The sequence below is a fragment of the Strix aluco genome, chromosome 3, assembly GCF_031877795.1.
Source record: "Strix aluco isolate bStrAlu1 chromosome 3, bStrAlu1.hap1, whole genome shotgun sequence".
Classification (NCBI taxonomy): domain Eukaryota; kingdom Metazoa; phylum Chordata; class Aves; order Strigiformes; family Strigidae; genus Strix; species Strix aluco.
The window spans coordinates 106341883-106356955 of NC_133933.1; the positions used below are offsets into that span (position 1 = coordinate 106341883).

Below are 15073 nucleotides of genomic sequence, written 5' to 3' on the forward strand. Positions count from 1 at the left end.
CCAAGCCACTTTCCATCATTTACCAGCAGTCCTGGCTGACCGAGGAGGTCCCGACAGATTGGAAATTGGCCAATGTGACGCCCATATATAAGAAGGGTCGGAAGGATGATCCAGGAAATTACAGGCCTGTCAGCTTGACATCGGTGCCCGGGAAGCTGATGGAGCAGCTCATCCTGAGTACCATCACACAACACATAAGGGACAACCAGATGATCAGGCCCAGTCAGCATGGGTTTATGAAAGGCAGGTCCTGCTTGACAAACCTGATCTCCTTCTACAACAGGGCGACCTGCTTATTGGATGAAGGAAAGGCTGTGGATGTTGTTTACCTTGACTTTAGTAAGGCCTTTGACACTGTTTCCCACAGCATTCTCCTGGCAAAACTGGCTGCTGGAGGCTTGGATGATCGCACGCTTTGCTGGGTAAAAAACTGGCTGGATGGCCGGGCCCAAAGAGTGGTGGTGAACAGAGTTAAATCCAGTTGGCGGCCGGTCACGAGTGGTGTCCCGCAGGGCTCGGTTTTGGGGCCACTCCTGTTTAACATCTTTAGGGATGATCTAGACGAGGGGATTGAGTGCACCCTCAGTAAGTTTGCAGATGACACCAAGTTGGGTGGGAGTGTTGATCTGCTCGAGGGTAGGGAGGCTCTGCAGAGAGATCTGGACAGGCTGGAGCGATGGGCTAAGGCCAACTGTATGAGTTTCAATAAGGCCAAATGCCGGGTGCTGCACTTGGGCCACAACAACCCCCATCAGCGCTACAGGCTTGGGGAGGAGTGGCCAGTCAGAGAGGGACCTGGGGGTGTTGATTGACAGCCGGCTGAACATGAGCCATCAGTGTGCCCAGGTGGCCAGGAAGGCCAATGGCATCCTGGCTTGTGTCAGAAATAGCGTGGCCAGCAGGGACAGGGAAGTGATCTTACCCCTGTACTTGGCACTGGTGAAGCCGCACCTCAATTACTGTGTTCAGTTTTGGGCCCCTCACTACAAAAAGGACATTGAATTACTCGAGCGTGTCCAGAGAAGGGCAACGAAGCTGGTGAAGGGTCTGGAGCACATGTCGTACGAGGAGGGGCTGAGGGAACTGGGGTTGTTTAGTCTGGAGAAGAGGAGGCTGAGGGGAGACCTCATCGCCCTCTACAACTACCTGAAAGGAGGTTGCAGAGAGCTGGGGATGAGTCTCTTTAACGAAGTAACAAGCGATAGGACAAGACAGAATGGCCTCAAGTTGCGCCAGGGAAGGTTTAGACTACATATTAGGAAGCATTTCTTTACAGAACGGGTTGTTAGGCGTTGGAATGGGCTGCCCAGGGAGGTGGTGGAGTCCCCATCCCTGGAGGTGTTTCAGAGTCATGTTGACGTAGTGCTTAGGGATATGGTGTAGTTGGGATCTGTCAGTGCTAGGTTAATGGTTGGACTAGATGATTTTCAAGGTCCTTTCCAACCTAGATGATTCTGTGATTCTGTGAAGTTAGAGGATACCTTCTTGCGAGACAGAAGATCAAAGTTCACATCTCTCTGCAAATGCATTAGGGGATGTGAGCCAGTATCCTTGAAAGCCAAAGCAAGTCTTTACAGAAGCAGCAACCTAACTCCAAGAAATAGGACATGACTGTGAATCTCCATCAGCTGGTCTCTGTCCCTCTGCCCAGAGTTAAGCACTGAAATTCTAAGAAAGTGGAACCAAAGTGCTAGCTTTTCCTTGGTATTTCCTGCTGGTTATTTGAGGCCATAGACTAATATAATCACAGAGTGGTTTGGGTTGGAAGGGACCTTCAAAGATCATCCCGTCCAACCCTTCTGCCATGGGACATCTTTCACTAGATCAGGTTGCTCAAAGCCCCATCCATCCTGACCTTTAACACTTCCAGGGATGGGGCATCCACAGCTTCCCTGGACAACCTGTTGTAGTGTCTCACCACCCTCATCATAAAAAATATGATGTCAAATCAACCCATCCCCTTCTCCGAGCATGCTGGCTTTTGCCCAGGCACTCAGCTTTGAGGTGGGGAACCCAGTGGTCCACCCTACACTTTCCTGGGACGATTATTGCCTGCTGTGGATCTACTGTCTTCACCTTTACCTCCCTTTCCTCCCTTGTATCTGTGCATTTGGAGGTTTCAGGCTTGTCCTCCTAGTTTCCGGAGGCCAGGTAGCTTCCCTGGGCTGAGCTTCCATGGCTGGGCAGAGGCAGGGAGCGAGGCACAGAGAGGAGGGGTCATTTTAAAGAGCACCCGAGCACAGGCTCCAGTCTCTTTTGCTTGCTGTGACAGCAAAGCGTCACACTGGAAACACAAGCTGGGACTTATCAAGTGGCCTCTGATTTTTCTCTCTTTTTTACCACGCTTCCTCTCTTTTTGTCTTCTCATTTTCCAAGGAAGAGGCATTTTCACTGACAGCTTCTTGGACAGCTCTGGGACAACATTTTCTGAGGAAGGTAAGGGGTTTTCAACTTCTCACTTTGATAGTGCTTAGAAGATAACATTTTAAATAGGGGAGGAGGGGGGAGGTTGATTGTTTGAATGCTTTGTTTTGGGACCCTGAGTGTCCTTTGGCATGAGCTGTTTTTAAGCTAAATAAATTAGGTGAAGGCAAACGGCTATAGAAAACCAAACCATCCAGGGTTTTCAAAGTTCAGTAACTTAAATTTATTATAGGATAGTTTAATTTGTTTCACTGGTTTTGCATATCCTGTCACTTACGTGCTTATACACTAAACTAGCTGGTGACATTTCTGCTGATGGAAAAGTATTTTTCAGGAAAAAACTTTGGAGAGTGGACATTTTTGAACAGAGAGCTTAAAATGTCACATATTTAAATGAGCTCTGCAATGACACAGTGAGGCAATAAACATTAAGTGCTGTGTGTATTAAAATTTTTAAGTTACAGGTCTCTAAAAATATTTAGAAACACAAATATGACTGCCAAAAGAATATGTCCTTGCCAGCTATTAAGTTGTGACTATTAATATGCAAGCTGTAACTATGTGGTAACATACAAAGACATCCAGAAGTTTTGTTTTGCTTTTATTCTGTGCCAACAAATAATCATGACACTTGCAATATCATAGTTTTTTTGCAACAAAAGTTGTGTTAAACAACCAAGTGTACTAAAACATCAGCTATACCTTCGATTGAACCTGTCTTAAAATGGCAAGCTGCTGGGAGGTTGCTATTCTGGGAGGTGACTCTGATAGGTCTCAACAGATGCAGCTCCTGGAATGCAGCCGGAGCAGGGGGAGCTGGGCAGCAGCTGACCCCTGCGCTGGCACACCAACATTTCGGGGATCGCAGCTCACGTCAGCGCGGGCTGACACTGACACTTTGGGCACACATGGCCTTCTCCCTCGCCTGCTCTGCACATGGTCGTCACCCAGCAGCAACAGCAAAAAAATCCTGGTGCTCACAGGCAGCAACCATTCCTTTCTATAATTAAATTACCATTTTGTTACGTGTTGTGTGCTTAAGCAAAAATTGATGTGCTGAGATTCTAGATTGAAATATTACTGAAGTATTTTTATTATCTAAAATAATCCCAATTGTTTATCATTAAGTAGCATTTCTGAATGTTCTGGTTTTTATGAGCGCAAGGATCACAAAGAAAATAGCATGTATAAATTATTTTAAAATCAATGGATATACTGGAGATAAATGCTATATTTGAATCTATTTGAATGCTGATCTCAGCAATTCTGTTTTAACTGTGTAATTGAAGATCAGTGCTTTCCTTCAAGGTATATTTGTGTATACATATATTTGTTTGAAATAGCTCCTTTGAAAACTACTTAGGGGCCGTCTCACATTGCATTTGACAAAAACGAGGCTCTTCATCAAGAGCTGGAACTTGCCTAGAGTTGATACATATAATTCAAATACCTGTTTTAACATAACTGTATGGGAGTAATTCTTACCTTCACACATAAAGAACTTGTTTGAAATAACATGTCCTGCTAGAGTTTGCATGCCATTTTTTTCAGATAAAAGCTAGACATCTCTTCTCCCTAAATCTCCACAAAATCCTAAAAGTAGGATTATAAATTTCAAATTACTGATATTGAAAAGCAAGCAAAGTGTGCTATGAGTAGAAAATATTTGCGAATCAGACATGGGAAATAGAATGTCATCAGTCTATAAAAATAAAAAGTTACAAGAACCTGGAAGCAGTTTGGAGCAGATCCTAAATCTAAAATCAATGTGACATCATACTAAAATTCACTTTCTCTTTATATCTTATCTTGCTTTTTTTCTTTAAGAATTTCTCTCCCTCAGTATTTCCTGGTCAAATTCTGAACTCGCCTATAAGTTTGTACTAGCCCTGGAGTAAGGATGAACAAAGTTGGGGCCCCATATCTTTCCTGTGCTAATTCAGACTAATGAATTCAGGTCTAGAACCTGGCTGATTTAAAAATATATTTACAAAATTTTACACTCTGGCAAACTCATTTAGAGAATTTACCTCTTTGAATGTGGTGATAGTAGGTGAAAAAAAAAGGAATTACTTGTAGATGTATTCTTCACAATTTGCGTATTGATTGTTATTAATAAGCAGCCACACTAAAATCTAGGAGAGTATAATAGTTCTTAGAAAGATAGATTATCCTGTGTGTTTTGTTTTTGTGGCATTTATATGTATTGACAAAGGTTAGATTTGTTGCATAATCACATGGCTATTAAATTTCACAACTGCAGTGTATCTCTAAACATTTAATTTTATTTTTAGCAAGCTCTTGGCTGTAATATTTCATTGCAGTCATGGCCCCTAAGAAGAAGAATGTGAAAAAGAACAAAGCAGATATCAATGAAATGACTATCATTGTGGAAGATGGCCCCCTCAGTAAACTAAATGGCTTGAATGGACTCTTAGATGGAGGAAATGGTTTCAGCTGCATCTCATCTGAAGTTTCCGACCCATCATATAGCCCAAATCTCTTGGAAGGTCTAAGCAGAATGAGACAAGAAAATTTTCTTTGTGACTTGACTATCAGTACCAAAACCAAATCCTTCAGTGTTCATAAGGTGGTGATGGCTTCAAGCAGTGACTACTTTCACAACATCTTAAAGAAAGATCCATCCACTCAAAGAGTAGACCTCAATGATGTATCCCCATTGGGTCTAGCTACTGTTATCACCTATGCTTACACTGGAAAACTTACTCTCTCACTTTATACAATAGGTAGTATTATTTCCACAGCAATTTATCTACAGATTCACACCCTTGTAAAGATGTGCTGTGATTTTCTAATCCAAGAAATAAGTGTTGAGAATTGTATGTATGTTGCCAATATTGCAGAAACATACGGACTAAAAACAACCAAGGAAGCAGCACACAAATTTATTAGAGACAACTTCATTGAATTTTCAGAAACAGATCAGTTTTTAAAACTTACTTTTGATCAGATTAATGAACTTCTTGCAGATGACGACTTGCAGTTACCTTCTGAAATTGTTGCATTCCAGATTGCAATAAAATGGCTGGAATTTGACCAAAAAAGAGTAAAGTTTGCTGCCGATCTCTTAGGTAACATCCGTTTTGGTACCATCTCAGCCCAAGACCTTGTCAATTATGTTCAAACTGTGCCGAGAATGATGCAAGATGCAGACTGCCATAAGCTCCTAGTGGATGCCATGAACTATCATTTGCTTCCCTATCACCAGAATACACTTCAATCCAGAAGAACAAGGATCCGTGGAGGTTTCAGAGTCTTAGTTACTGTTGGGGGACGCCCTGCTCTAACAGAAAAGTCTCTTAGCAGAGACATCTTATACAGAGATCCTGAAAATGGATGGAAGAAGCTGAGTGAAATGCCTGCTAAAAGTTTCAATCAGTGTGTCACAGTGATGGATGGATTTCTGTATGTGGCCGGTGGGGAAGACCAGAATGATGCCAGGAACCAAGCCAAGCATGCAGTCAGCAACTTCTGCAGGTAACTTGTTACTTATTTAAAAGGGATGGAGAGATCTATTCCACACAATGCAGGTGGATAGACCAAGCTGGTTTGTGATGTGCAGCATGAACTGCTCAGATAAATAGAAAGGGGACAGGGCGGGGGAGGTGTGGATGCTATTCTATTTTAAAGTTTGAATGAACAGAAATATGCAACTGAAGTTATGCAAAAACTTCACCATGGTTACACATGCACAATGAGAAGTGAGGAAAACCAAGAAAACTTACTCCGAGTGGAGGAAATAAATAGGAACATAAATAGGAAGTTCTGGGATGTTGTAAGATACCACTAAAATGTACCAAATCAGACAAGGTGAGACTTTTTAAATTTCAAGAGCTTCTGATGCCTTACAGAAAGTTCTGAAAAACACCTTTCAGGTATTATAATCTTGACTTTCTATGCACCATCCGCCATATTTTCAACAACTTTTATACTGCATTTCATATCCTTCAGCTTTTTTATTTATCAAGAGTTTAGAAACAATGTCACCATCTCTTGAAGGCTATATTTCTCTTCTACAGTATACATCAAACAATACCTCGCTTCTGAAATATTACAGTTCCTATCTATAGTCATCCAAGGACTGCACTGGTGATAGCAAGGTCAGAAGAGTGCATAGGCTAACATGCAATAGCCAGATGGGTGGTACTAGTTTTTAAATAGTTCAGCCTAAAAGACGGCAGCACACGATACCTTGAAGCAAAGGCTGGAGGTGAGACAGCTCAGCTTTTTATTGACTAACAGACTATGGACATGCAATGGCACTACACAGCCACAGTCATACCAATGTTTCCTTTTCTGATCCCTGAAGGCACATTCAGGTAACTTCTCCTGAGGACATCAACCAACTTACAAAGTTAATGACTGAGGAACCTTCTCTAGATCAATTTTATTATGTCATTCACTTTGTCATAAAAATATATCACATATGCTCTCCCCACCTTCTGCTTTTAAGCTATGCCTCACGTTCTCACAAGGAGCTGTGTGCTCGGTGCACACCTTGGTTGTGGGGAGGAGGTGGGGGAATCCTCGTGGTCCACAGCTGAATGGGTTCTGCTCCCTGTTCTGCCATTAACCTCAAGTCACATCAGTATGTCTGTGGACTTGCATTCAGAGCTGCAGATGACAATGCTGAATGAGAGCTAACAATTAGTATTTACTTTCCTTTTACTTTTACCAATCTTTTACTGGTGTGAGTGTCTGGTCCTCTCAGCGTGCAACAGAAGAAATGTATGAGCCTACTAATGTACCTCACTCAGCTCCTTCAGGAGTCATAATTTGCTATTTCCTATTTCAAATTTGCTCATTTAGATGTCAAGGACAGAGAATGTTATTTCAGGTAGGAATGGTGCTAGAAAACAAAGATGTTCTTTCCACATAAAACTTGCTCCATATGAGTGGCAGGGAAAGAATACTTACCATTTAGAAAGTACTAAAAAGATGCAAGTATAAATCACCTCCTAGCATTTTTTAAAACTCTTTGAGTAAATTTTGACATCTTTGCTGTAGGCGTAAATTGCAAAAAAACTTCTAAAATTTCTACTGTATGTTGAAAGTATCTCTTCCCAATATTCTAATGAGGTTATTGCATAAAATCAAATTATAGAAGAGTCAGATTTACTTCACTGAAATAATACCAGGTTTGAATGACACAGATTTTTTTCTAATCAAAAATTAAATTTATTTGGAAATTTAACCAGGAATACTAGTTTCGTTCCACTGACTTCTAATGGGCTAATAACTAAAATTTTAGCAACTTTGCACCTGCAGCAGTAGTGGGACAGAGACAGGACTGTAGAATTTAGCAGAGCAGTATGTGAGACAGTTACCCTCTTTTTTTAATGGTTTCAGATATGATCCTCGTTTCAACACCTGGATTCACCTGGCAAACATGAATCAGCGGCGCACCCATTTTAGCCTAAATGTGTTCAATGGCCTCCTTTTTGCAGTGGGTGGGCGCAACTCTGAGGGGTGCCTCTCCTCAGTTGAATGCTATGTGCCTGCAACTAATCAGTGGCAGATGAAGGCACCCCTGGAGGTGCCCAGGTGCTGCCACGCCAGTGCAGTGGTGGATGGTCGGATCCTGGTGACAGGAGGTTACATTAATAACGCTTACTCTCGCTCGGTGTGCATGTACGACCCCAGCAAAGATAGCTGGCAGGATAAGTCCAGCCTCAGCACCCCAAGGGGGTGGCACTGTGCAGTGTCACTTCTGGAGAGGGTCTACGTCATGGGTGGGTCTCAGCTGGGGGGGCGAGCTGAAAGGGTCGACGTTCTCCCTGTGGAGTGTTACAGTCCTTACACGGCGCAATGGAGTTATGTGGCGCCGCTTCAAACCGGAGTTAGTACAGCTGGTGCCTCCACCCTTAATGGGAAAATTTACTTAGTGGGTGGCTGGAACGAAATAGAGAAAAAATATAAGAAGTGCATTCAGTGCTATAACCCAGATCTCAATGAATGGACAGAGGAAGATGAGCTGCCTGAGGCCACTGTGGGCGTATCCTGTTGTACGATATCCATGCCTAACACCAAGACAAGGGAGTCCAGGGCCAGCTCAGTTTCTTCGGTCCCAGTCAGTATTTAAATACGGGTCTAACCAGCAATAAGTAAAAATGTTTACCAGCACAGAAGTATAATTAACCCTTTAAGTAGCATTTTTGTGCATATATGGAAAAAAATCATTGGTTTGGCAACAGTTTTAACAGTGCAAATTGGCCAGTTTTCATGATCTTTAATACAGGTGGCATGAAGCAGCTTATTAGGGATAAGATTAATTTTCTTAGCAGGAAGAGAGAGTTAACCCATGACTGCAGAATTTCATTCTCTTCCTGACTTTGCTACTGACCTACTGTACTATCTGTGGCAAATCATTTAATTTCTTTGTGCCTTGGTTTCCTTACCTGTAAAATAGAGATAAACTTTCTTCAGAAGATTGTTGGGAGGCTTTTTTAATACTGAGTTTTAAATGCTTTCAGAACCCAAAATGAAAGTCAAATGTTTCTAGTAATAAATCTCAACATATATCAGAAATATGCCAAGTCATCTTACTATTGATCAGTTTTGTTCTTTTCTAAGCATTTTCTATTTTGAGAAACAGAAGGAAAAAAAAAAAACAACAAAAAAGATAGCATATAGCATGTGCATACGTTCCTTTTAGGGCAGTGGTATTCACAAAAAATTTCTCAAAATGTTTTCTTCTTCAGAAGTTAGAAAGACCCCTATCTTCTGCCATGAAACCCTTTAAGTCTCATATCTAATGCTGTGACATGGCTTTCAAGACCTGAATCCACAAAATATCTTAGCTCCTGTAAGTGCTATGGGCCAGCCCCAAGGGCTACCTTGGGTGACAGATTGCTTTCCTGACCCCTGTGTGTACACCAAGGAGCACACCACTGCCCTGTCCTCCTCCTCATGCCAGGGAGACTCTCCTGTTATTCCACTGGGAAGGCATGAAGGCCAGTCAGGATGTCTCCTCCTGTTCCTACTCTTCCCATCTGTGTAGGAATGTACTTCTGTGTTATCTTCTCATCTGAGAAGGTCCTCACCAATGCAAGGAGCTAGGAGCTGCCACAACAGGAGAAAAACCTGGAAGCTGAGTTCATGCCAGGAGACACCAAGGGCTGATGGTGTCTGAGGATGCAGAAGATGCACAGAACATCTCTCTTACTCAGTATTATTCTGGCAAATAACCAGTGGAGTGAGGAATAAAGATGGAATAAAGACTGCAGAATCTGCCTTGAAGAGTAGGATATATGTGTCAAAAACAGTGAACCATAGGAAAACTGGATGAAATCAAAGAGACTTTCCTTAATGGGAACAAAGAGATACCTTAATACCTTTCTTACCAGGTGTAAGCACAACATTACCCAAAGTAACTTTCTCCTGAGCAGACCATTATGGATCTCCTTTTGAAGCCTTCATTAAAGCCCTATTTATGGAGTTTTAGTCACGTTTTTCCAAAGGCTAGACTAATGCTGTACCTGTCGAAGTCTGTGAATTTTCCCCAGTGAAGAGAGTGAAGTCTTTGCTCAACCTAGATTACCTTCCAAGAACTTTTCTTCCTAATTTCAGCATGCAGTGGGGGAATTAAGCATGAAACCTAATCCTATACCCTTAGCCAAAGGGATATGCAGCTCATAATGTCCCCTGAGAATTTGATACCAAAGGACTGCTGTCAGCACAAAATTCTACATCATTCTGTTTGGGAAGGAAAGAAACAATACAAGGAACTAAAATGATTTAGTATAACCAAAGGGGCAGAAGTTCATTCAGCTTAACCAATTCATAGAGGCTTCACATGCAGCCTCCAGGCTCTGGTGCCAATGAGAAGGCATGCTCTTAGCAATGTTTATAAGGCAGCCAAATTTTTATCTCGTGCAAAAGGGGAACACTATAAAATTGTCTGGAAGTGCAGAGGTTGTTGTTGAGGCAAGCATTTTCAGGACTCATGCTCTGCTCTTTGTAGCTTTGTTGCAGCTACATGTTGAGCATCAGCATGAGCATGACACAGTATTAGAGATGAAGTGATTCACTCTGTCGGTTGGGATTAAACTCCATGGTACTCAGTTCTGTTTTCCAGTTCTAACTCTATCCACTAACTAACCTGACTACACAATTTAAAATCCCAAATTCTATTTTTGAATGCTTCATGTTATTAGAATATACTGCAATGCAATGACTTTTGGTCAGAGTAGCAGTCATACAGTTTTGATTAATTTAATTAACATATAGTTATCTTTTATCCTGTTTAATTAAAATTAATAATAATTTAAATCCACAGTACAGAACAAAACATGGAATTGTGTAACAGAGTAAGATTACTTTGGTTTAAATACGAAAATGCTGTTCTTGCCCATTCCAGTCACCAAAAGCTTCTTGTGGATGACAGCAAAATTTCTCTTTTCCCAAAGTCATGATCATGTGTACTATATGAAAGTCTTTAGGAATCCCTTTGAAAAATCCATCAGCTCCAATATTTTTTTGTAAAATTTTAATACTATTAGATGAAATTGCCTATCCATCCTGTCCAGTGGAGACACACATACACTTATCCATTTATAATTGTATACATACTCCAGTTACTTAGTGTTTCTTAGGTACCCATAAGATGGTATTTAGGAATTGAGGAAACAATTATTTTGGCCTCAGACAGACATTGGATGAAATTGTCATATACAAGTGTCTCTTTTTCCCTTTAGGAATGCAGTTCCAAAATGAGTAGTCAGACATTGCTGCACGCTTTCCTCTTTGTGAGCCAACACTTCCTATACATTAACAACCATCTTCTGTTTTCAAGTAGAAAGTTATTTGTGAATGATGGGCTAAGTGCAATGAAACTACTCTTTTACTACTTAAAGGGTTAAAAACTTTGGGGGCCAAATCCTTTTCATCTTACTCACAAAAAGGTTCCATTGACTTCAGTGGGACTACTGAATAAGATGTACAGGATTTTGAACTCTTGGCCAAATTCTGGCAGAACAGTAGATATAGATGCCTGCCAAAACTGTCATACCCAGAAGGAAGACTGCTCCTCAGCCTCCACTGCCCTTGGCCACAACAAATCCATAAGGACGTGTCCTAGGACAGAAGCCAAGTACTACTGGCCATGTGTTCCTTACGCAGCACAAATTAGGTATGTACTTCAGGCCGAAAGTCTTAGGTAGATTAACAAATGTTATTGTTATCAGTATAGGACTTCAGGGTGGCTTTATATTATTTTTTCTAAACATCTGTTTAGGCTTCAACTGCGGATTGAGCCAGGATTTGGCCCTTAATATGTGACAATATCAGCTGGACTTAATATTATTTTGATCATACCAATGTACTCGAGCTGTTTGTGACATTTGTATGTACAATCTTGTTTTGTTAGAACTGTGAAAAATGGTTTGTATGTTGTGTTTTACGGGACAGTGTTCTTTCATTGTCCAGTATCGTATTTTCAATCTCCAGATGTTTAATAACAACATCTCTTTTGAACTTGAAATACTGTATATCCCCAAAAGAAATTTAAAAATGCAGTTTAGGAAGTACTGTATATGGCAATATTAAGTAGAGCAGAGAGCTTCTAACTCTAGATGCAGATTGTTAAAACACTACAGGGATCTTCTTTAATGCTATACTAATAGTAAAAAAAAAAATGCTGTTACCTTCAAAATTCATTTTATAGTCAGCAACATCTGTGCTTCCAAGGAATTCAAATCTAAAAATAAGTTTTCTTCAGTCTGTGAGTGAAACAATTTGATAATGTTTTGTTTTCTTGTTTATTCATGCTTGTGTAGGTGCATGGGAGAGTGTGTTACAAGGTTGTGAGGGAGGAACTTACTGTTGGAAAGTTATGCTGAAAGGAAGATGTTGTGCTTAGTTCTTAATCAAGATGAGATCATGATCATTTAATATCTTCCTGAAGTTAACCCACAAGATCATCTGTGGATCAGTCAAGAGTCCAGTAAGCTTAAGGGACAACTTCTAGCTGGTCAAAAAGGGAAGCAGACAAAATTAGCAAAAACCAAAGCTAATGAAGTGCTGAAAAGTGCTTTGTGTTGAGACTTTTAAATGGCGGTTCTTGCAGGAAAAAGTATGTGATGAATTAAATGACTGGATAACACCATGCTTTATATTATCTTGAAACCTAGATTGATTAGTTGATCTTACAGTTTTAACTCTTTCCAAACCCATGATGGGTTTAGGGGCTGTTTTTCCCTAGTGGCAGCTGGGTTTGGTAATTCTAGTTGCAAATCCAAGTCACACAAATATATGTATGAGCATGCGTACTTCTAGAATTCAGTGGGACCTCTATATACAGTTATTCTCATGGGTTTATATTTGGAAAATTAAAATACAAGAACTAAATCCATGGGCAGACAAACATCAATGTCTAATGAAAGCCGACATGAAGGTATTAGCCTGATCCTCAATATCACCATTCAACTACCCACTTACTATGCAGGCACATTAAATATTTTTGAGACTAGATTTCCCCATAAGGATTATTTCCTTGGGGTGGCTGCTCAATTAATTCCTATGTATGCTCCAAGGGTTTTTGTGCAGCAAACAGGATGGGAGATGCAATTGGCTCCAGATAGTAGAAAGAGGAAGGTGGAGCCCCTTAGAACAGTCAGTAGACTAAGATTTTGTTCCCAGTTCTCAAGGATGTTTGAGAAATACATGCTGGAAAGAAGCACCTACTTCAACACACACCTTTCCATAAGCAACTTTGCTTATGTTCCGTAACTGAGATGGGCCAGCCTTTCTTGTGAAAATCAAGGCTCAATTTTCAATTGCCTGTAACTTGAATTCTCAGTTGAATTGACTTTTCAATCCATTTTAACCTGGGTTTACCCAAGCTGGGAGATCTTTTTCAAAGTCTGAATTCACCTGCTTGGAGAATGCTATTGAAGCCAATAGTCCTACTATAGTCTCTTGACCTTTTTGCAATGAATCTTCTCATCCTTTTGTTAAAGACCTACTTTGTATAACTAATCAAAACCATTGTAATGCTCAGATTTATACTTTGACTCCTTCATGCAAGAGGAGGATCTCTTGTCCCTTTTATTTTCTCTTATCCATAACTGAGTGACTCACAGGGCACCAAGAAGATGCACAGATGTCAACAATACATAAAAACTCATCTGTGGATCTAAGTTAAAAAATCACATCGCTGGTGGTCACAATAAAGAAAATGACACATTCTGGAATGCCTGCTGGAAAAAAAAGAGTGAAAAATGAGTTGCTGGTTCTCATTTGCAAGTGTGACACTGTTCAGAGCTCTGTTCCCAGAAGTTCCCTAAAGAATAAAGGAAAAAACATGCAATTCTATATAGCTTGTGTGAGAGATTCAGTAAATACCAGACGAGTTTTGCCATGCAAAAGACTAGTATGAGTTCATTGTTGTCTCTGTGAAAATTAAATTTTTAATAAAACTATAAGCAATTAGTAAACTTACGAGGAATACATAGTCGATTTCTGTCGGTAAGAATGGGAACATACACATTTAGATAACACTGGATGTTACACTAGTTGCTGCCTTGGCAGTTTTTTTGTCAACATGAAAAGTTAAAAATATAACTTATTTGTGTAAAGCATTTCCCTGGCTTATAAGTGTTAGACATATTGCTTATACAGATAGGTTTTCTAATTATACACTTTAAGGATGGACTGTGATAACACAAGGGAACATATTTCAACAGAAAAACTCTGTAAGTGTAATGTGAGAATGTTACTACTTAAAAATTAAAATTTGTAGTGCAGCAGTTGTCGTTAAGAGGAATAACAGCATGTTGGTATTTTTCATTGTATGCTTTAAATAAAACTGTCAACACACAACGCAAACAAATTATTCTTATTGTAAAATCAGTTGGAAACTGCGAGACTCTCTGACGAACGCCTGGTTGCAGTTGAAATATGCTTTGTTTTCTGAGCCCCATGCTGATCCTTGCTTTCATATCAGCTAACTGGAATGTTTGTTGCACCCAGGCTGTCAAACCACCTTCACAATAAGCTACACAGCGTGACACTGGAGCCACTTTTATCTTTTTCATTTTATTACAAGGACAACAACTGGCTTTTTAACAATGAATTTCCCAGTCATTTGTTGTAATCAAAATGCCTAACAAGAAACCATGATAAATCAGAAGTCTGATTAGCAATTGAACATGTTTTCATTTGGATTGTATGACTAACAGTATTGAAAATAAAAACATCTACATTTCAAGGAAAAAAATTGGTCCGAATTCTGAAGAGCAATTAAGTTGTGCCACAAATGAGAGGTTTGAGATGCCAAAAAGCGTTCCCTGTGTTTTGACACCAAGGGCTTGGTTCAAAGCGTGATTTGGCATTTGCCAGATGTCATAACCTGAAGGACTACCCAGCCTGCAGCTATGCAGAGATCATGACTGTGGGTTCCTAGGATTCCGTAATACACAAGGACACAAAGGATTTATCCTCTAAACTTCTCTATTACAGATTACCACAAATACCACAAAAAGCACTGCTAGCAAGTACACAACCACAAAAATCACCGCTAGCAAATATACCTATGGTTAATAAAGCTAATATGAAGATTAATAAAGTGAATATGAATGAATACATATCAAGCTATTACAAATTCTTATCAGCAATCAGTAATAGAGTA

At 40.3% G+C, this 15073-nt stretch overlaps 1 protein-coding gene across 1 annotated transcript; it reads left to right on the forward strand.

Moving 5' to 3' along the window:
• The first annotated feature begins 2163 nt into the window (after positions 1-2163).
• Positions 2164-14275, forward strand: KLHL31 (kelch like family member 31). The gene is made up of 3 exons (XM_074819887.1): positions 2164-2436; positions 4719-5922; positions 7795-14275. Exons 2-3 carry the CDS (start codon positions 4751-4753, stop codon positions 8525-8527), a joined length of 1905 nt encoding a protein of 634 aa, XP_074675988.1. The 5' UTR covers positions 2164-2436; positions 4719-4750; the 3' UTR covers positions 8528-14275.
• Positions 14276-15073: the final 798 nt, after the last annotated feature.

Excerpts from the sequence above, each read along its gene's own strand:
- KLHL31 (XM_074819887.1), top strand. The coding sequence starts at position 4,751 with ATGGCCCCTAAGAAGAAGAATGTGAAAAAGAACAAAGCAGATATCAAT. Across the intron at positions 5,923-7,794 it reads GCAGTCAGCAACTTCTGCAG|ATATGATCCTCGTTTCAACA; the intron begins GTAACTTGTTAC and ends TAATGGTTTCAG.